Genomic DNA, 21754 nt, shown 5'->3' on the forward strand with positions numbered 1-21754 from the left:
TACGCCATCACTCTTCTCCCCCTCCCTAACCTTTCACTGACACCCCACTATTATAAGGCTGTGAGATGAAGAGGATGGAGATCACTGGAATTGAAGTCAAAAAAGACCAGGTTCAAATGATGAGTCCAGTATTTACTGTGTGGCTAGAGACAGGTCACTGCGCCTTGGTCTCCTCTTTTTCAAATGGTGATAATATTTGCACTGCTTACATTTCATAGGACTGTTGAAAGTTTAGTTTTGAAATATTTAAAGCTCTGTAGAAATGTGAGCTACTCACACTCCTACCACAACCACTGATGATCTTGTCTGCTCTGCCCAAGATTTCCTACTTCAACCCAGCACTTGTTGATCCAAGCCCTTATTCCCACTTCAGGAATCCAAAACTCCAAGCTGTATTAGTCACCACGGTTTCCACCTACAAAAATAACTAACTGCTGCTAAAGGCTTGACTTGGGCATTGAGTTAGGGAAGCTGGCCCTATTGAAGGACAAACATTCTCTAAGTCAATGACTTTCAAAGCATTATCTAGGTAGCACTGTGGATAGAGAGCCAGGCCTAGAGATAGGAGGTCCTGGGTTCAAATGTGACCTGACACTTCCTGGCTCTGTAACCCTGAGCAAGTCACTTAACCCCCATTGCCTAGCCCTTACCACTCTTCTGCCTTGGAGCCAATACACAGTATTGATTCTAAGGTGGAAGGTAAGGGTTTTAAAAAAAAAAAGTGTTGTCTAGGGACACAAAGGGTTGGTCCCCCCAGACCCTTTTATGTGGTTCATCACGAGGTCAAAACTATCTTCATAATAAGATGTTTTAATTTCTAATATGGTTAATTTTGATAGGCATAACACACATAAAAAGTTCTTTGGGGAGGGGAGGGTCTTCGATATTTTGAAGAGTATAAAGATGTCCCCAGAAAAAATTTAAGAACTGTGGATTAAACCATGTGCAGGAGCTTTGATGTAATCTCTATGTATGCCTAGCATATTTTCCTCCAGATAAGAAGTTTTTGTGTTTGAAGGTGAGTTCCATTCCTGGAAAAAGATGTAATTTTATGTTTTGCAATTTAGAATTCTAAAATAATGCTTCCTTAAAGACATTGTTATAAATATTGGTTCAAATTAGATTCTAGTTCAAGGTGAGTATGACCTATGATTTCATTGGTGTAGAGAATTATCTTCTATTGAGGAATCTCCATCAATAGACCAGCAATTATTTAACAACTTAAATTATATATATATATATATATATATATATATTTTTTTTTTTAATGGTTTGCTAAAGGGGAAGCTGGGTGGTTCAGTGAATTGAGAGCCATGCCTGGAGATGGGGAAGTCCAGAGTTCAAATTTAGCCTCAGACATTTCCTGACCCTGGACAAGTTACTTAACCCCAACTGCCTAGCCTGTACTGTTCTTCTGCCTTGGAACAGATACTCAGTATCTATTTTAAAACTGAAGATAAGGGTGTTTTTTTTTTAAGTTCACTTAAATCTTACTTAAACTGGCTTTAAAAAGCCAGTGTGGATCAGGAACCATAACTAATCCCAAATTTCCATAATTCTGAAGCTGGTTGGACATCTAATAGGTAAGTAGATAATGCGAATTACAGATTGAACAGGTTTTCAAAGACTAGTATAGAAACTTAAACTTTGATCATACTGTTTCTTTTTTTTTTTATCCCTTCTTTTTTAGCATAGATACTAAGTATCTGTTCCAAAGCAGAATTGCTATATGAGCTAGGAGGCAATCGAAGTTATAAGTGACTTGTCCAGGGTCACACAGCTAGTATGTATCTGAGGTCACATTTGAACCCAGGACACTTCCCATTTCCAGGCATGGCTTTCTATCCACTGTATCCTTTAACTGCCCTGATCACATTGTTTCTAAAAGGAAATGTATTATGAGCTCCAAACGGACATAAATAAACTTTTAGAACACAATTCACTAAAAAATTTTTATATACTCCTTTCTCTGTACCCCTGAAACTCCTCCAGACTACATCAAATTATATGCTATTTATTTGTTCCTCTTATTTTCTCAACAGCTTTCTTTTTTTTCATGCTCCTAAATTGGGTGAGATTCTTGCTTGGGGAATAGAACATCATGAATTTATTTTCTTTCATTTCTTTCTTCCTTCCTTCCCCCTGTTAGTAAGGGCTAGGAAATGGGGGTTAGGTGACTTGCCCAGGATCACATAGCTAGGAAGTATCTGAAGTCAAATTTGAACCCAGGCCATCCCATCTCTAAACTTGGCTCTCTTTCCACCAAGCCACCTAGCTACCCCTGCATGAACATAATTTCTAAACTGAGAATCAGTTCAGGTACAGTGTAAGCTTTTTGACAACAGGGAATGTTTCATTTTTGTCTTTGTATCTCCAGTGTCCATCATGGTGCCTTATATATATAGCTAATAGTTAATGTTTAATGTTTGTTGATGGCATACTCAGGACATATGTCCATATATATGAGTTCTTTTAGTCTACAATAAAAGCAGGTGAAAATATAACCTACAGTGAATTAGGGGAAGGAGCCATTTCTTTGAAGTCTAGATATCTTAGGAGCAAAAGTGTAACAAGGATTATTTCTACTTTTTTCAATTTCAATTAAAAAATTTTTTCCCATTGTTACATGATTCATGTTGTCTCCTTCCCCTCTTCCCTCCCCACTCCTGGAGTTGACAAGCAATTCCATTGGATTATACATATATTAAAGGATTATCCTTATTGAGAATGCTCTGACTTCAGTGGGATAGATATTCTCACACATGCACATACCATGACTGCATAAATAATTATATTTACAAAAATGACATATTTGGAGCTAGCTGGGTAGCTTAGCGGATAAAGAGCCAAGCCTATAGATAGAAGGTCTCAGATACTTCTTATTTCTGTGGCCCTGGGCAAATCCCTTAATCTCAATTGCCTAGCTTTTATCATTCTTGGAACCAATACTTAGTATTGATTCTAAGACAGGGAGAGGTAAGGGTTAAAAATAAAAGATGTATTTGAGGTTCAATTTGTATACCATCCATATGTATATATACATATGGCCTTGTTTAACTTTAACATCATCTTTTGTAGTTTAACGAGCAGGAATCTCTATTTGTACTTTTCTAGGGTTCCAGTCTTCTTGATTCAACATCTTTCTCTCACCCAAATTCACTTGTTCCTTGCCTTTTCCTAGTGCCCAGTACCCCCCCCCCATTTAGCTCTGAGGTAATTTTGCCACCCAAATTCTTGAGACTTGTTATCTAGAAGCACAGAATTCTAGAGCTAGAAGAAGTCTTCAAGATTATCAGGACAGTACCCTTATTTTATAAATGAAGAAGCATAGAGAAGTGACTTATTTAAGGTTACATAGTAAGTGATATGTCCAGGATTTGAACCCAGATCTTCTGACTAGGAATCTAGTACCCTACTATCTATTTGTCTTTGCCCCTTTCTTTATCCAACTCCTAAATATGTCTATCTCTTCATTCCATTAAACTGTTTTTTCAATGCAGAATCACATAATTTCAGAGTTGAAAAGGACCTCAACAGTTATCTAATCCAGTTGATATTGAAAAAGAATTACAAAATACCCAAAGTAATTATCTAGCCTCTGTGTGAAGGCCCTTTAAGGGGAACATACTGTCTCCCAAAATAGGGAGTTTACTGGACTATTTCAAGCCTAAATATGCCTCTGCAATTTCCACTCAATCTTCATACTTCTGCCCATTGGGACCAAGAAGAACAAGTTTTATCCCTCTTTCACAAGACAATCCTTCAAATACTTAAAGGCAACTATATCATGTCTCCCCTGAATCTTTTCTCCTCTAGGCTACATATCCACAATTGTTTCAACCAGTCCTTAAGATGGCCCAAACCAGACTCTTCACCATTTTGCTGGTCCCCTGTTCTATCAATGTCCTTCCAGATAAGTAGAAGCCAGACCTCTTCATTCAATTGTAAGCTCCTTGAGGGCAGTCTGACCTTTACCTTTCTTTGTATCTCCAGAGCTTAGCTCAGTACCTAACAAAGCCTGAAGATGCTTAATAAATATTTATTGACAGTACTTCTGATGTGGTTTGACTCAGGCAGATTACAGCACTACTATCATCTCCTTTCTTGGAAGCTTTGCCCTTCTTAATGCAGCCCAAAATAGCATTAGCTTTTTTGGCTACATATCACACTGTTGATTCATATTGAGCCTGCAATCCATTTAAACCCCCCTGATCTTTTCCAAACTGCTGGCTAATCATACCTCCCCCAACTTGTACTTGTGAAGTCAATTTTCTGAACCCAAGAGCAAGGTTTACAGTTACCCCACTACGATTTCAACTTCTTAGATGTGGCCCAGCTCTTTAGCCTGAGAATTTCTTGTACTCTGTCATCTAGTATGGTAGCTATCCCTCCTCCTAGTTTTATTGGGGAAGACATAAATGTCACCTGCCAATTTGTTATGTAATCTCTGCCTTTATCTAAGTCATTGATAAAAAATGTTAACTAGAACAAGTAGAACAAGGCCGAGCACAAACACCTAGGAAATGCTATTGGAGGACTCCTTCCAAAATCTTATCAAACCCTTAAGACTATTTGGGGGAAGAGGGGTCTGTCCAGTCAATGAGTTGTGAATTCATTTTGTCTCATCATAATTGTCTTATCATTTGTATTTCTCTAGCACTCTGTTTATCTTCCAACCCCTCAATCTCTCCCAAGTCTGATTCTTCTCTTTCCCCTCCTTTGTTTTCCCTTCATGTACTATTCTTCATGGCCAATCCTCATTCCTAATAATAGATCATCCTCCTATTTCTGACTTATGTCTCCCTCTATTATCTGTAATCTGTCTACCCCTGCTCCCTGCCAAGACATCTGTTTTCTTCTCTATTTCTCTGACTTGGTTTCCCCTAGCCACATCTACCCTTTTGCTTATTATAATCTCTGACCTTGGACTCCTCCTGCCTCAGGGCTTGTCACTGCCTGACTGGCTCTGCTATTGGCAGGCCTGTCCCCCACTGAGCCTGTTTTCTCAACCCCTCTGTCTGCTCCCATTACATCAGCAGAATCATTCACTCTTAACTCTTCCTTTATGATACTGGTGTCATGTATATTGGGCTCCCCTGGGGTCAGAAGGACTGTCTCCATCATTTGTGGGGCAGGCACAAAAATAGTCCAGAGAGGAGAGCTAATGAGATTTGATGTCATGGTCACGTCCCTCTCCTTTATCTCCAGGGACCTGTCTCTTCTTCTACCTCAATATTCCCAACCTCTGCTTCTTGTGGTGCCCTCTCTTCAGTCCTTGACTCCCTCAAATATTCCTGTTTCCTCTCTTTAAATATCTTTCTCTATTTCTTCTAGCTTTCGGATCATCTTTCTCCATCCCCCACACAACCAAGTTAAGTCAACCTCAGGAGCATGGACTCTGTATGGTCTCTATTCCCCAGAAGCAGCAATTTGGTATCAGTTTGGGCAAAGTTGGTGAAGTAAGCAAGAGTACACTTGGTGATGTGGGGGAAGGCAGGGTTGACAGGTAAAGAGAGCAAAGATGATACCAGTAATTACAAAGGTCTAATCACAAGAACTCTGTTGAGATCTGGATGCATAAGCTGATTTTTTTCTCTAGAGGACATGAACCACAAGGTTGACAGGAATTGACAGGCAACAAAGGACAAATCATTGATCCAGCCCAAGGACAGAGTGTTATTGAGAGGCTGGGGGTGTTGGGGGAAATCTATACTAGTGGGAATAGGGACACATGGGGCAGGCCTGCCTGAGGGCTGAAGCCACATCCCCAAGTTCCCCCACCCCTAGAACCTTTCAATAGTTATAATCCTGAGCTTTGGTCACAGCTTCCAGAAGCATCTGTCCTTTGCTTCAATGAGATTCTATTTCTCTCCAATCCAGTCAACCCCTATTTGAGACCAGCTGAATCAGTGGTAAACTGGGGTCTCTACAGAAGAGCTGCCAAAGAGGAGAAGCATGGATCTTTGCAAGGAAGGATTTGTGGGGAGAAGCAGTCCAGACTCTTGGATTTCCTACAAGGGTAAAGTCCCAAAGAAGGAGAGGATGGATCCTAGCCCTTTTTATCAACCAAAACTGGCTCTTTCTGTTCAGGCTGATTCAGTATGGGAAGCCATAAGTCATCCATGGGCTGGGACTCCTTTGATCCCACTCCACAAGGAATCCTGAGGCTGAGATCACTAAACCTGGGGCAGGTGAGGGGGGAATTATGGATTAGACATTTTAAAAAGATTGGGTCACTTTTGTTTTAGGTGCCTGGGGAACAAATGGGATAAAAGTGGCTTGCATAAATGGCACAAAGAGGGAAAGAGATGAAAAAATGGGGCAAGATGGGGAAAGGAGTTAAGCATTGCCTAGAAGGTTTGTCTGTACTACCTAGGGCATGAGGCCAGGCAAGCAGAAATCAATGGAATTGGTCAGGTACTTGTGGAATTGACCTCAACAGCCTTATAGGTATAAAAGTGGAAGGTTCTATTAGGGAATAGCTACTTGAACTTGTGTTCAACTGTGGAGGCAAAGCAAGGTTTACCAAAGACTAGGGATGCCCAAGGGGTTTAAAGTCGGGGGGGAGAAGATCCAAGGTGATAAATTGTTGACATTGCTGATCTATCACGTATCTTGGAAAGTAAGAGGCTCTCTGGCCCAAGTTGCTAGGAGTAGCACATGGATGTGGAGCCTGTCCAGGCATATTTTCCTAGTCAATTTAACCAGCCATTGTGAAAGTCAAGGGCATTGGGAGGACAGAGGCACAGATGGGGAAGGTACTGAGGGAAAATGAATAGGAGGTGGGAGAAATGAGAAAAGCACAGGGTCTAGTAGCGATCTATAACCCATTCTCTCATTGGCCATGTTTGGACTCTTTAATTTTTCATCTTTGACTACTCCCTGTAGGCAGAAATGAAGAGGGATACCAGGAGCCTTCTCTTTTTTTTTTTGATAGCTTTGTTTCTTAGGCTCCCTACTTCTGTGTGATATGTTTGATATTAGGTTGTTTGATTGGGAATCAACTAAATGTCAAACATATTCTTACAGCGGTTGGGTAATTCAGCACCACTAAGATCTCATCTTTTCTCCCATTCCCTCTTCCTCCTCCCCCAACCAGTTCTTTAGAAAACCAGCAGCTATAGATAAAGGAACTTTGACAGGATCCAATGGGGGGGGGGCAGAGTTATGAAAGCTGAAACTTAGGGATCTAGCCTTCCTGTAAACTGAACCTTATGCTAGAAAAGACTTTTCCTCGTCCTCTCATCTCTGATTTTTCTTCTTCTTCATCTCCCCTGTCTTCATCCTTTCCCCAATCCTTATTCAGATCCTTCCTCAACACCCATTATTTCCTGGTTTTGAATTTTCCTATTCTTCATTCCCAGACTTGCCATTGTTAACATTTTTACTTGACACCCCATAAGCTGGATTCCTTGGTACCTTCTCTCTGAATCAGGTGGTATTTTAGAGATGCAGTGAATAGAGTGCAGGGCAGGAAGACCCGAGCTCAAAACCCTCTTCAGACACTTATTGGATGTGTGATCCTGGGCAAGACGTTTAACCTCTGTCTAATTCAGTTCCCTTAGCTGTAAAATTGGGATAATAACAGCACCTACTTTGTAGGATTATTATTGTAAGAATCAAATGAAATTATATTTATAAAGTGTTTGGCACATAAGAGGAATTATATAAATGCTTTTTGCCTTCCCAACTTTTTAAATCTGCCTTCTTTGGATGACTAAAAACTCCCAGGGATGGCTATCACATCTGCCTTATCTCCCTAACCCTAAATCCCATACCCTCTATGCTGCCAAGCTGGAAAGAAATATCTGATTACTGCACCAAATTTCACCCATTATAAAATTTAAGTCATATGTCAGGCCACATACTATTCACCCTTCTCCCTACCACTAGCTCTGATGTCTCTGAGCAGTGCCCACCTCCCTTTCTGGTGCACACATTGGTGCCAGAGCTCTGGGGTCATCAGCCACCTGTCAGTAACCAAGCCCCGAGTTAATCCAGGGAGGGAGGGAAGAATGATGAGGATTGGAGGAAGGGGAAAGAAGGTAAGCAACAGGGAGACAACAACCTTGAGCATTGTACTTTGGAGGGTGGCAAGAACTCTATTTAAAGATCCAAAACCACATGTGGAAAATTGAAACTTGGATCTTTCTCTCAGCTTCTCTACCACCTACCCCTCACAAATCTCCCTTATTCAGTCACCTTAGAATGGCCTCCCAGGTCTAACTCTGATTCTTCTACCCAGAAGCCCCCCTTTTACTTAATCCTTATAGTCTGAGGAAGGAAAAGTATAGTTTGGATCCCTCTTTAATAACTAGAAATGCCTAAAATAGCCCAACAATTTTGTGATGAGGAGGAATCATCAGTGATCTTCCCCTCTTCCATTCCCCAAACTCATTAGATCCAAAAATAAAAGGACAATAATCACTTAGTGGGATCTGACTAGTATAAAGTTCAGATTAAGTCAAATGGTAGAAGGGGAAAGCAGATCCCTAATAACATGTCAAAAACTAGGACCTTCTAGGTCCCTGAAATCTATGTCTTTCTCTCTCTTTCAGAGCATTCTACTTTTTTCTTAACCCTTATTAGGTTTCCCAACTGAAAGAGTACGAAAAAAAATTCATGTTGATAGAAGTATCCCTCCCCCACTTTCTATTGTCTAAATCTAGCCTTCAGCTGTTTCCAAATTTCTCTAAGTGATGTCAGTTCATCAGTGTCTTCCTCCCCATAGGAGGTCAATTTTAGGGATGTGGGGGATTGAACAGGGCCATATTGGGATGGAGGGGTGGAGCTAGAGTCCTCAAGATAAAAGCTCAGTTCTAGGGATGGCCAGTAACACAGGCAGAAGCCCCTCAACACTTGTTCCAGTCCCTACCACTCATAACTAATCCCAATGATGGAGGCCATCAAGAAAAAGATGCAAATGCTGAAGTTGGACAAGGAGAATGCCTTGGACCGGGCAGAGCAGGCGGAGGCTGAACAGAAACAGGCAGAGGATCGAAGCAAGCAGGTATGGGCTGGAATTTATTTTTAATATCTACATGGGGCTGAGGGAGGGCTCTAGGGAGAAAGTGAATAAGAAAGGAAAGTAACAGGCAGAAAGGACAAATGACTTTCAGGGAGAAACAGTCCTATTGGGGGCAATACTGGCCAGTTCCCAAAAGAAGGATATCTGTGTAGTTTGCTTTGTCTGCCTATGACCTTGAACTAGATAAACCAGTCACTGAAACTTTCTGAGCCTCTGTTTATCCATTAATAATAATAATGAGAATAGTGGTACAATAGTAGCAATTATGTAGTGCCTCCTATGTGTCAGGTACTATCACTTTCCTAAAGAATTCATCTGACCCTGGAGACTGGGATAGAATACAGTACCTCAATGCCCTGTGAATACCTGGGCTTCTTTAGCCATCAAGTCTCTGAAATAAAAAACTCAGGGGAGATTAAACATCTCAGGTATTGGGCTATAGGAGGCCCTATGGGAAGGACAAAGAACGGGGAACTAATTGATGGAGGCATTTCCCTGAGGCTGCTAAGACAGAGGTTGGACAAGGATCTAGGAATCCAGGAACAAATCAGACTATAATTCTGGTTTATGGATTACTTTTTGGGATCTCTCACAGTTGGAAGATGAGCTGGCAGCTATGCAGAAGAAGTTGAAGGGAACAGAGGACGAACTGGACAAGTATTCAGAGGCCCTGAAGGATGCCCAGGAGAAGCTGGAACTAGCTGAGAAGAAGGCAGCAGATGTATGTATTAGGTAGATTGGGCAGGGGGTGGGAATAGGACTTGCACAAACATACATGATCAACTATATTATGTACTGAAACCTACAACCTATGAAAACTTGTGAGCACACTAAATATAAATAGTATTTTTGTGTTCACAAATTCTCAAAAATACTCACAAATTCATACTTAAAAACATACTTGTGAACTCACATATGAGTAAAACCATGTAATGAGTTACATAGGCATATATTTTCTTTCTCACAGTGCTACCTTGGTCAAGACTTTTCCATTTTATTGTCTGTTCATCAACCCATCTATTTTCTTAGCCCTCCTCTAGAGTAGGTAACAGATTGTTACAGAACTTCCAAGCCCTAATTGGGCTTCACCTTTTTCTACCTCAGGACTGCCTTTATATTCTACTTGATCTTATTTTCTTTCTAGGATAAGGTGCCTATCTCTTGGACCATCCAGTTCCATTAGTTGATCCTCATACCTTCCAGGAGGCCACTCCCTCCCCCACAAAGGAAGGGTTCTGTAGAGGGAGGGAACTCAAAACCCATCTGACATGACTCATTTCACCACCTTCTGTCCTCATACCCTAAGCTCCTGGCTTTTGTGATGAGGGTCTGGCATGCAGATGTGTATTAATAGGACATTTCTCATCTTCCTACCAACTAAACCCAGCTTGGGTTTCACACTGGAACAAAGAAATAGGTCATATTACCCCTGTCCGGCATAGGCTTATTATACCCTGGACAATTAGGGCATCTGTGCTTATGTCACTAAGATGCCACTGGGGGCAGTACCTAGAAGAAACACGGGTAATATCCAAAGAAAATAATATAGCAGGGACCAAGGGAGAAATCTAGGTAGGACACAAAAGTAACATACAAGTGTTACTTCAGTGATCCTGCTATATAACCTCTAGCAAAATACTAAATTTCTCCAAACCTGTTTAATCTTTTCCCTCTTGACATTATCTGACAACCAACTGGTTTCCTCCAATCCCCCATTTCTAAGGTTATTCTCACCACAAATGAGAAAAGTCTTTTGAGGCCAATAGATGGGGAAGCCATTTGAAGCCTTTGCAAGAAAAGCAGGATAAGAAATGTATTCAAGTTCCTCAGTTTGAATGAGATATGCCGTCAATTTTCAATCATCCATATTCTTTTTGTGATGGATTGGTCTAGATAACCACCGATGTCCTATCCAACTCTCAAATTCTGTGATTCTGTAATACCAAAAGATAGAAGGTACATGGATAATGTTTTGTTTTGTTTAAAAAAGGATAATGTCCAAATCATATCTATTTGGCTTTGAAGTGTAACTAAAAGTAGTCTTACTCTAATTCAAATACTTCAAACATTCACCTCCTCTTTAGAGTTGGTTCTAATCCCTCTCTTCTCTTTTTCACATTATCAAACATTCTATGATTAAGGGGAAAATTGGACCAGAGGAAAAATACAGAGTAGACCAACCACTGGGAGTATTGACATTGCAAAGTATGTATAATCTGGAGTTTCCTAGAATTTTATCATCTAATTGATGATATCTAGATGGTAAACCCTTCAAAGAAAAAAACTGCACAGAATTATAGAAACTAAGACTTGGAGTGGAGCGTGGTAGGTATCATATCCAACCCATATTTGAAAAGAATCCACGCTCCAGAGCATGCCTCTAAGGCCTCCAAGGAGAAAGGTCACTACCTCTCAAGATAGTCCATTCTACTTTGGAACAGTTCTAAATGTCAGAAAATGTTTTTCCTGTAATCAAGCCTAAACTCACCTCCAAAAGGAATACAACTCCAGGATACAGGCCACAGAGCAGTTAGTTTCTAAGAGCTGGGGCCACTTCTATTCACTCCCTTTTTAAAAAGATTAAAAAACTAATGACTATGTTATAATGACTCTCTGGGCAAACCATCAATTTTTCTTGCATGCTGTTCTATCTTGGGCAATTCTGGGGAAATTTTGATCAGGTTTCTACAGACCTTGTATGTAGAAAGGAAGGGATTAGGGATTGATGAGTTATTAACAGGTTAGTAAGGTTTTGGGGACCACAGAAAACCAAATCTTTTCAGGTAATAACTATTATGGAAGAAATCTGGTCTTTTAGAGATTCATAGCAGGAATAGCAGGCTTGGTGGCAAGGTTATTAGGATTGTATATTTTGGGAAGAGTAAATACATGTAATCTGAGATTTGCAGAGTGGGGCACAGATATTCAAGCTATTAGTCTTACAAAGGGAAGTTAGGAACATTTCTAAGAAATGAATTGTTCTCCATTAGGTTTTATATATATATATATATATATATACATATACATAAACTGCAACCCACTGGCCTATAAGGTATTATCATCATCAGAACTCATTTCATATAGCTCTTTAAAGTTTATAAAGCACTCTATACAGTCTCATGAGTCTCATCACCACCTCACAAATAAACCTCTCTATATTGATCCAACTAATGAAAAGTTATATAAATAATAATTCCTGGTTCTATAATGTAATAACTCCATTCTACATTACAGTATTTGTTGACCCTTGTAGGATTTAAAATAAAGTCATTCTTGACTTGAGTAATTAATTTTGGTGACCACATTTCTCATAATTTTAGTCCAACCTTTAATTTTTAACCCTTATACCCTTATAACAACTCTGTGGAGTAGGAAAAGCATTTTCTTCATTTTAGACACTAGAAAACTAAGACTTAGAGAAGTTTAATTGCTAGATTAAGGTGACCGAACCATTGAATGGAAGCTAGAACTCCCAGTTTTAAGGTTAATATTCTTTCTGCTATAATACATAGCCTCTCTCTGTGATCAAGTCGAACATGACTGAATTGTAATCCAGACATACCTTAGCCTCTATCTCTTCCCAACAAGCATTCTTAGAGATAAGGACCTAAGAAACAGGAGAGGAAGGATCACAGATTTGGAACTGTAAGAGACCTTACAGATGATCAAGTCCAATCTTCTCATTTTACAGATAAAAGAAACTGAAAGCCAGAAAGGTCAAGTGAAAGAGAAGTAGGTTAGATGCAAAATAGGAGAGTCTACAATTGGCCTGCACCTAAGGGAAAAGGCATCTTGCAACCTAAGGAGTGAGAGGGAGGTGGAGAAGAGGTTTGGCTTTTGTGATGATAAAGAGTTATTGGTAATGGGGAGAGGTGAGAGAGATTGAGTAAGAGGAAATAGGTTGTGTGGTCAAATCTTCATGGCAGGCAGCATAGCCCAGTGGAAAAATTGTTGAACTTTGAATTCCAGCACTTGAGAATTTGATCCCAGATTGGGCCCTATGTGACTTTGGTCATTTAACTTTTCTAGGCCTGAGTTTTGTCATCTGTAAAATGAAGGTGATCTTCTAAGGTCCTTTTCAGTTCTAGATCTGTGATCCTATGACTTAACATCATCAATATAATCTTTTTTTCTGAGTTTTTTGGGAGAAGTGTATTAGATCCTATACAAAGGAATTTAGAACTTAATCCCTGCTCTCTAGGGAATTACATAAAGACCAGAGAAAAAATGAATAGGCAAAGATCAAAGAATATGGTTTAACAATAATGAAAATGGCTAGGTCTGATCAGAAGGCAAAGAGTTGTTGAGATAGAAGTTGTGATAGGGAAAGTGAGGGAAGCAGGAAACTTTTATAGGAATAGTATGTTTAAATAATATCGGGTTTTAGTTATACTGGAAAGCCTTGCTGGGGAAAGTGGGATTTTTCAGGCACTCTTTTGACAAAGAGTAGAGGTTTGGAAAAATCAGTATCAAACTTTATATGTTGACTAGGCTCTTTGTATTCAAGATAGAAACAGTAGTTTTTTAGTGAAAATGTGTAAAAAGGGAACATGGTTTAGGACAAAATGTTATAGCACTGTCCTTTTAGGGAGTAAAGAATAAGGAGGGAAAATTGAGGGACTGGGAGAGATTCTGGGCCAATACTAGTATCTGCCAATGTACTACTATTGGTCTCCAGGAAAACAATAGCACATGACTCTCTTGCTTCCCAACCATCATAATTTTAAGGGCTTTAAGGAGCCAATTCACCTGTTCTTCAGAATTATGTGGAGATTATCTGTTCAAATATACCAACCTAAAGAATGTAGTGGTCCTAAAGAGATATCAGAGACATCTCAACTCACCCCTAGTTTGTGCATGATGGGAAAGGTTTTTTGGATTTGTCTTGGCCTTGGGAAGAGAGGTTTTTAAAAAATAGCATAATAGTGCCCCCTGCTGACTGTCACTCAATTTATAAATAATTACAAATGTAGCATAACCAAAAAATACATACAAAATAAGAAATTTACTCATAAACCATAAAACAAATTGAAGCTTTCATCCACAAACCAAAAATGATGTAAAATTCTTTCATTATCTGCTTCCAAGGATGCAGTGGGCCAAGGACACAAGTGATATAGAACAGACAATTCCCAGGACTAGTTAGGATTTCCTGTAATTCAGATCACTACTGAATCTGTTGCTCTATCTCTGCCTTGGAAGAAATATAAAAGGACAGGCTACCACTTAGGAGGCTGGGCAAATATCCAACTGTCTTCTGGAAAAGTTCCACTTGCAGGAAAGGCCTCTTGAGAAATCTTTATTGTGACACACCAAGAACTTGGTACTTGAAGAAACAGGTATGTATCATGTCTTCTGCCATCCTCAGTGAGTAGGACTTCTACATTCTCTGTATTTGTTCCACTTTAACTTACTAAGACAAGCAAAGGTCCAAAAACCTTACTGCTTCTGAGTGAGAATTTTGAACTGTTAGTAAGTAGGAAAAGAAAAACAGAAAGAGGGGACAATTTAGCTAGTCTTCCTTCAGTTTCTTAGAACTATCTAGGATGTTTAACTAGAATTAGATAGTGCCTATGAAAGGGCTCTCATGTGGACCAAAACTAAAAGGCTAGTTTGAAGTTCAGGCTAGATTTTTTTTTTTTGGCTTAAAATATCCTTTTATTGGTAGGTCTTTGAACACCCAAAATGGCAAGAAAACAAAGCTAAGGCAACTAAAGAATAATCACTATCTCATGTCATCAAAAGGGGGAGCTCATAAAATTTCCCTGATTCTTGTTTTTCTTTGCTCTAGTGTCTTTCAGAATCCTACCACAGGTGGCCATGTGAGTCTGTTTCAATCTTTTAAACATGTCTACCAATGTAACTGGAAACTAAGGTAGTAGTGAAGTTGTTAGTGAATGTGGTACTTAATGCAGTGGGAGTTACTGAAATACAGAAACCACCCCCTTGATTAGTTAGGCTCAACCTCCAGGAAAAGTTGTTTGTCCATTCATGCCATCCCCGGGTCCTTCGGAAAGCCACAGCATGTGTAGGGCTCCCCTCTGAAAGCAGTGAGGAACCTTCCTCTTCTTCCAGGACAGGGAGAGCGGGAACGGGTAGGGTGGCGGGCAGGCCAGTCTATGGGAACAACTCCTATTTTCTCACACACCCCACCCCCACACCCCTGTGCTCTATGTAGAGACATGAACGTTAACAATAACATTAACAATAAGGACAAATATCCGGAGTAAGTAACCCCGCTTCCAATCTGTATCTTTATAAGTGGTTCGGAGAAGGTGATAACATTTCTATGGCACTTTAGGGTTTACAAAGCGCTTCTCACACACGTAAGCAAGTTCTCCTTTGCTGATCCGATCATCTCTCGGGATACCTGAGGCTTCGGGGGCTCTCCCTCGTGGCAGTTTGGTTCCTCCCGGCCTGAGCTGCCCCATGGTCGGTCAGCTGCTGCCCAGGACCATGGCAGGGGAAGGGGAAGGGGAAGGGGCAGGGGAAGGGGAAGGGGCAGGGACAGGGGCAGGGTCCGGCTGGGACACTCGGAGAGCTGATCGGCGGCTCTCTCTGGAGGTGGAGGGAGAGGATGACTCCTTTTGTTAGGATTCAGTTAGGGTCAAAGAGCGCCCGGGTGGCGAGTTGGCTGGGAGGGGTCCAGCTTTGTGGAGCGTCACGGGAGGTTCAGAGCCCTGCGCGTGGCGGGGCCGGCCATTGTGGGAAGCGGGCCAGGCCCGAGAGGCTCCGACCCGGCTGCGCCTTCCGGTTACCATGGTAGCGGCCCCCTCCCGCTCACAGCATGGGAGGCGGGGGGGAGGGGTCAAGGGGGCAGTCAGTCAGCTAGTCAGTCTTCGGGGTCTACACACAAGCCCCGCCCCTCGCTCCCCCACCCGTCTCCCTCCCAGCCCCGCTGCCTTCCCGCCCGGTTGGCGGAGGGAGGGGAGAAGGGGAGCGGGGCCGTCGTCACATCCGGACGGAGTGGGCGAGTTCCGGTATTTCAGGGCGGAGCAGGCGGAAGTAGGGCTGAGAAGCGGCAGCAGCACCGAGCGGAGGAGGTAGCAGCCGGAGCGGGAGCCGGAACGGGGCGGGCACCATGGCTGGTATCACCACCATCGAGGCGGTGAAGCGCAAGATTCAGGTTCTGCAGCAGCAGGCCGATGACGCCGAGGAGAGGGCCGAGCGTCTCCAGCGGGAGGTGGAGGGGGAGAAGCGGGCCCGGGAACAGGTACCCAGACAGGCCTGGCCGGGGCGGGGCCGGGCGAGGGGACTGGAGGGATCTGGGACCCTGGACTTTGAACGTCGATATGCCAAGACCAGAGGAGGCCGGCTACTTAAGAGATGGGCATCCGACTTTTGGGGGACTAATAATTAGACTGGATCAGGTCGACGAAGGGTGGTGAACTTGGTCCCAAGAGTGGACAGACGGGGCCGCCTGAGTAGGAGTCCTCCATCTCCGAAGCCCCGGGAGGGGTGCACGACCGCTGGGTGGGTGGGGGCCCGGGGTGTGGCTTCTCCCCTCCCCACTTCGGTCCAGGCTCATTCATTCATTCCCGAGGAGCTGGGGCGCGGTCGGGGGAGGGGCTTTTCTGCTCTCCCCCTTCCTTTGCTTGCGAGGGGACCTTGTGGGCTGGTAAGCAAAGCCCCGAAGCGGTTTCCCCGCGGTGGGGGGGGCAGGGCTGAACCCGCCGGGCTGGGTCCCGGGGTGACGGGGCGAAGGGCGACAGGAAAGCCCCCAACTGGGGCCGCTGGCAGCCTTTCCGCTCCCTTTGCCTGCTCAGGAAATGAGGCAGCAATTCGGTTGAGAGGAAATGCGGTACCCCCCTCCTCCCCGCCCAGAGGATGGGGCTTGCAACGCCTCCCATCCTTTCTCCTGCGGTCCTTTTCCCCCAGCCCCGCCCCCTGCCTCTTTTCCTTACCGGGGACTAATCTACTAGCCAAGAGGGAGGCAGGAGGGGAACTGGAGGTTCAACCTCCTTTCTTTTGTTGATTGTCATTGTGGGAGCTTGCTTAGCTTGGAAGACAGAAACCTCTGCTAATGTCAAGTCTTTGTTGAAGCAAGATCTCTGCACGCAGAACCTGTTAAGAGCACTTCCTCCATACTGAACTGATAAGCAAGTATGTGTATGCAGAGGGGCATCAGATAGGTTTCTAGCTTCTGCTAGAAATTCTGTTGGCATGAGGTCTGATGAACTACTAGTGACATGACTTCCGAGTCTACTTTGGAATCTTTTCTTCCCTTGGTACTTCTACAGTGTGGTTTGGGCCCTTGAAATCTCCAACTATAATTTGGAATATTTTATGATGACTATTGGTAAGATATTTATGAAAGTGCTTTCTACTTAGAAGTGATGAGAGAAAGCAACTTGCAAGACAGGCTAACTGGAGTATAATACAATTTTGGGATATCTGGCTCTGAATATTGAAGAAAAAAAGATGTACTGGTGTCTTGTGGAGAATAATACAGGCAGTTAGAGAGGGACTGATTGGCTTAATGGTTTTAATATTTGATGGAATATGTACCCAGAGAGAAAAACCATGTTTTGTTAGTGCTTTTAGTTAGTTCCTCTTAGTCAAGTCAAGGTCAGCTTTCTTCTGGTTCCTGGTTTAGGGTCTCCCCAACCCTGAGCTTTTGGGTTTGGGAGGTAAGAGTTAAAGAAAGGAGCTAGTTGGGATAGGAATGTTGATGGTGGGGCTGGACAGTTGAACTGTGTACTTAGCAAAAATCTGAATCCCTTCCCCTCCTAATAGGTACCATAACCTTATTAATAAATTCAAATAAGTACTCTTGAGCTGTGGCAAGATGGTATTCAACTTTGAAGGGAAGTCTTCCACTTTTTCTCCCTTTATTTGATAATTCTACCCTTAAATGAATGGCTGGTAGGGCCCTCCTAACCCACCATGTGTTTGAGCCTCTTTATAAATGAATTCCATATCATGGGAGAAGATCTTCAATGGAGACTGATGAAAAGTATTATTGTTCTTCATGACTGGTCTCTGAATAAGTTGAGCAGCTTTGACCTACCTCCTTTTTTTTTTTTTTTTTTTAACTCAATTCAGGACTAACCTTGGAGTCTTGGGGTGCTTAGGGAGTAGCTGTAGATTAATGCTTCTCAATCAAGGGGAGCCTGCCAAACCCGATTTATTACCCTGAGGACTAGTGAGGAAGTCTTCAAAAAGGGGAAGTAGGCTAATGTCTCTGTGTAATGAGAGTCTTCCCCCTCTCCAGCTCAGGGGAATCCAATAATTACTTTCTTGCACCTTTTCTAGAACATCCTGGAGTATGGATTTGTAGGCTGACTTCTCCCCCTCCCTTTCTCCTGCATAGCACACTCAAGTGTGTTACTGGGAATTGTCATTTAAGTTTTCCTTTTTTTCCCCTTTGTTTTTGGTTGTTCATTTTTGTCAACTATCCTAGAGCCATCCTCTAGTTAGGTTGGGTAGAGCGGAGAAAGCAGTTTAGTGATGTGATCTCAGGATCATTGGTGATTGACATTCATAATGAAGGCAACCTGGTAATAACATTTTCAATTTTTCATTTAACATTGCATTACAGCCTTAAAGGAAACAAGGTAATAATATGTGAAATCTCAGCTATCCTTTTGTGTTTTGTCCCTGTGCCTACCCTCTTAGGTTTTGGGGAGTTTTGTTGATATTTGGCTGCCTTCCTAGATGAGTTCTGTTAAAAGCTAGTGAATGGACTCCCAACAACACTTGTCAGAGGCTAGCCTTCACCTCCAATTCCAGAACTTCATGGGATTGGGGGAAGGAGGAGGTTAAGACCATATTTTATGGCAGATTCTCTGGAGCCTCCTGAGCCCAGACATAGCTCTGACCTTTTTTGGCTCAAATCCTCGCCCCAAACACCAAAACTCACACATACACTTTGGGGAGGAGCCAAGAGCCCTTTGCTCTGAATGCCTTAGCCTTGTCTCCACCTTTGTTTACACTGGAGCCTAGTACTTCCCTGCCATCCCTTTTAAAATGGAAACTTAAATTTCCTCAAGGGCACCATATCTCCCCTGTTAGATAAATATGAACACGATGAACTGGACCCTTACTTGGGGATCCTGCATAACTCTTCTGTTATTCTTTCCTTTTGAATGTTGGCAAGTTTTCTCTAAAAAGAGAGAACCTAGAGTAGCAGGTGTGGATTAATTTCCCTCCTTGCTCTTATCCCAACTTTTGGAGCATCAGTTGCTCCAGCAATCTCTTGGCTTAAGGACTAAGTGGACTCTAGTGTGCTTGGAGCTGATTTTGGTGGTGATACATTGTGAAAAATTCAAAGGATGTAAAATGACTTGGGTTCAGTTACTAGGACTGGTGACAGTTATTTTAGAAGTGCAACCACATGGACCTCTACTTGGGGGGTTTAGGTTTAGTGGATAGGGAATAATTAACTGGACTAAGGGAGGAGTGGGGTATCAGTGGTGGGGTGGGGTCACCAAGTCCAAAAGATCAAATTCCTATCTGGGGGTAGAAGGGAAAGAAACAAGCATTTATTAAACACCCAATATGTGTCAGGCACTGTGCTAAGAATTAAGATAGAAGAGCCCCTTTCTGTATATCTCCAGTGGCTATATATCCAGTATTTTCTATTCCACTGGATGCAGGAGTTTTTATACCTAATACTCTCTCCCCCTACCATATTATCTCCAGGAGAGGTAGTTGGTTCAGCTCAGTGGATTTCTCTTCTTGATCTGAAATAATAAAAATTATGACATTTTAAAAGTACGAAGGTTTAAACTAGAACCTTAAAAATCTGTTTTCCTCTTTTTATGGATGGGGAAATTAAAGCCAAGAGAAGAGAAGTGACTGTCCCCAGGGGTGTACAAACTAAGTCAGTGATAAAGTTGGAGAACTTGAACCAAGTAATTGGACAGTCAATCTGCATCAGTCTTTCAGCACTCTTTCCCTCCTTTCTTAGGTTGCCTGGTCTGATTGAAAAAGCAGAGTATTCCTAATCTCAAAACACTGATTCAGTAGCTCATTTTTAGAAGAACAACTGCCCTAAGGTGAAGGGATTGGAGTTGTCCCTGAAGATATTCCTGAGGATATTTTCTAGCTTGGATTCTGCCCACCTTGTCATATGTAGGCATCACTGTTTTCTCCTCCCTCTGCAACCTTGCAAAGAATGCTATTGTAAATGCTGGTTTGTGAGAGAAACCGCCCAAGCTAGTTTGTTGTCATGGAAACCTATATACCACTCCACCTCCGTAGATTGATTTTTCCTGCTGCAGAATGAGAGGAACCTTCTTTCCATCTAACGAAGAGCCTGATGCTCTCCCCAGCTGTCCCCAATATTGAGTTCAGTTCTTGGTTTTGAATCTCTTGTTCTCTAGAAAACAGTAATTATGTTGGGAGTGTTTCACAAACCCTCTACTATAAGCCTGGCTTCTTATACTTTGTCCAGTCCAGGCCTTGCAGGGTCCTCCAAGAGAAATATGCTTCCTGGGAGATAATTTCTTCCTTGGAGGGATGTGTGTATGTGTGTGTGTAGTGTTTTTGAATGGTTTGGTTGAGTAAAATGGGTTTTCCTTCAGTTTATTTAAGCAAACTAAATTCTTGATCATATAGTTTGTAACCCACAGGCTAAATATGGTCAATTTAAAATTCTTGTAATACTTTCCACCCCCCAGGAAATAAACCTCTTGCTTGATTGGCATATCACATTAGCATTGCAGCCTTCCCCACCTGGTTTCCTCTAGGCCTCCTATTTTTGGTGTGTTTTGGATTCCAAAGGAACTGATTCTTAGCATGATTGTATTTGGCTGAGCTGTCTCCTTACCCCACCCACCCAGAAAGGTGAGGGGGTGGGGTGGGGAGTAAGGGGAGAGAAAATCAGGACAGCTGTATTCAGGCACAATCTTAGCCAGCTGGGCTGCTGAAGGGAGATCATGTTTACAAGGTGCTTGGATAAGCATCTGAATTAAATGGTGTGCAGGGGAGATTAAATTCTTATACTGTAGTAGCAGCCAGTTTTGCGTGATAACTAGTTAAAGGGTATAGAAAAAAGAAGTCTTAAGAAAAGCTTTGAAAGTTACAGGTTTTGTAACCTTTTTGGAATTATCTTTCCAGTCTTGCCTTCATCATGCCCCTTTTTCTGATGTATGAATGGAACACTTGAAATTTCCTGCAGAAGCTTCCTTAGCCTGACACTCATTTAGGGAAGTGGAGTGGTTTATTATTCTAGCTCCATCTCCCATGTTTTGCAGATCAAACTAAGGCCAAGAGAGGTTGTAACTTATTGGCTATGTGATCTTTGGGAAGTAGTTGAGAACAGTACTCAAATGTAGGTTTCCCAGCTGACTTCAAATTGAGCACTCTTAATATTATACTGAGGCTGAGAAAAAATTGTGAAACTATTAGTAGGTAGGCTTTTTTAGTGGGCTGTTGAAAGGAGAATGTGAGAAGCTTCTCAGAAACAAAGATTCTTTAAGGAAGAGAGTGAAGAATGTGTGGGTAGACATAACATTTCTTCTGCTGCTGTTTTCTTGGTCTCTTGGATATCAACATTAATTTCAGGCAAGCCTGAGGTTCTTTAATTTCTTTCTTTTCCTTGAAAACTTTGAAGAGCAAATGTTAAAGGGTTGGGTAAGGTTAGTATTTAGGAGTGGTTTGGGCCCCTTAACATCTTGGCCCTGACTCTAGAAGCTACTTTGGAAGAGCTTATCATATTTTTTCTGTTATTTAATCTAGAAATAGGTGAAGAATTCAATAAATGTTCTATAGTCATAAAGC

At 42.1% G+C, this 21754-nt stretch overlaps 1 protein-coding gene across 14 annotated transcripts in view; it reads left to right on the plus strand.

The window, feature by feature from the left end:
- The first annotated feature begins 8846 nt into the window (after window positions 1–8846).
- Window positions 8847–21754, plus strand: part of TPM3 (tropomyosin 3) — a 28165-nt gene continuing 15257 nt past the window's right edge. For 6 of the 14 annotated variants that reach the window (XM_044674659.1, XM_044674658.1, XM_044674661.1 and 3 more), the window contains exons 1-2: window positions 8847–9010; window positions 9624–9749. In XM_044674659.1, coding sequence (XP_044530594.1) covers window positions 8894–9010; window positions 9624–9749 — 243 coding nt within the window. In that variant the 5' untranslated portion in view covers window positions 8847–8893. Of the gene's footprint in view, window positions 9011–9623; window positions 9750–16039; window positions 16242–21754 lie in introns of those variants that run through there. The other 8 variants (XM_044674664.1, XM_044674667.1, XM_044674669.1 and 5 more) reach the window with 7 other exon arrangements.

This window comes from Gracilinanus agilis, chromosome 4 (genome assembly GCF_016433145.1).
Source record: "Gracilinanus agilis isolate LMUSP501 chromosome 4, AgileGrace, whole genome shotgun sequence".
Classification (NCBI taxonomy): Eukaryota; Metazoa; Chordata; class Mammalia; order Didelphimorphia; family Didelphidae; genus Gracilinanus; species Gracilinanus agilis.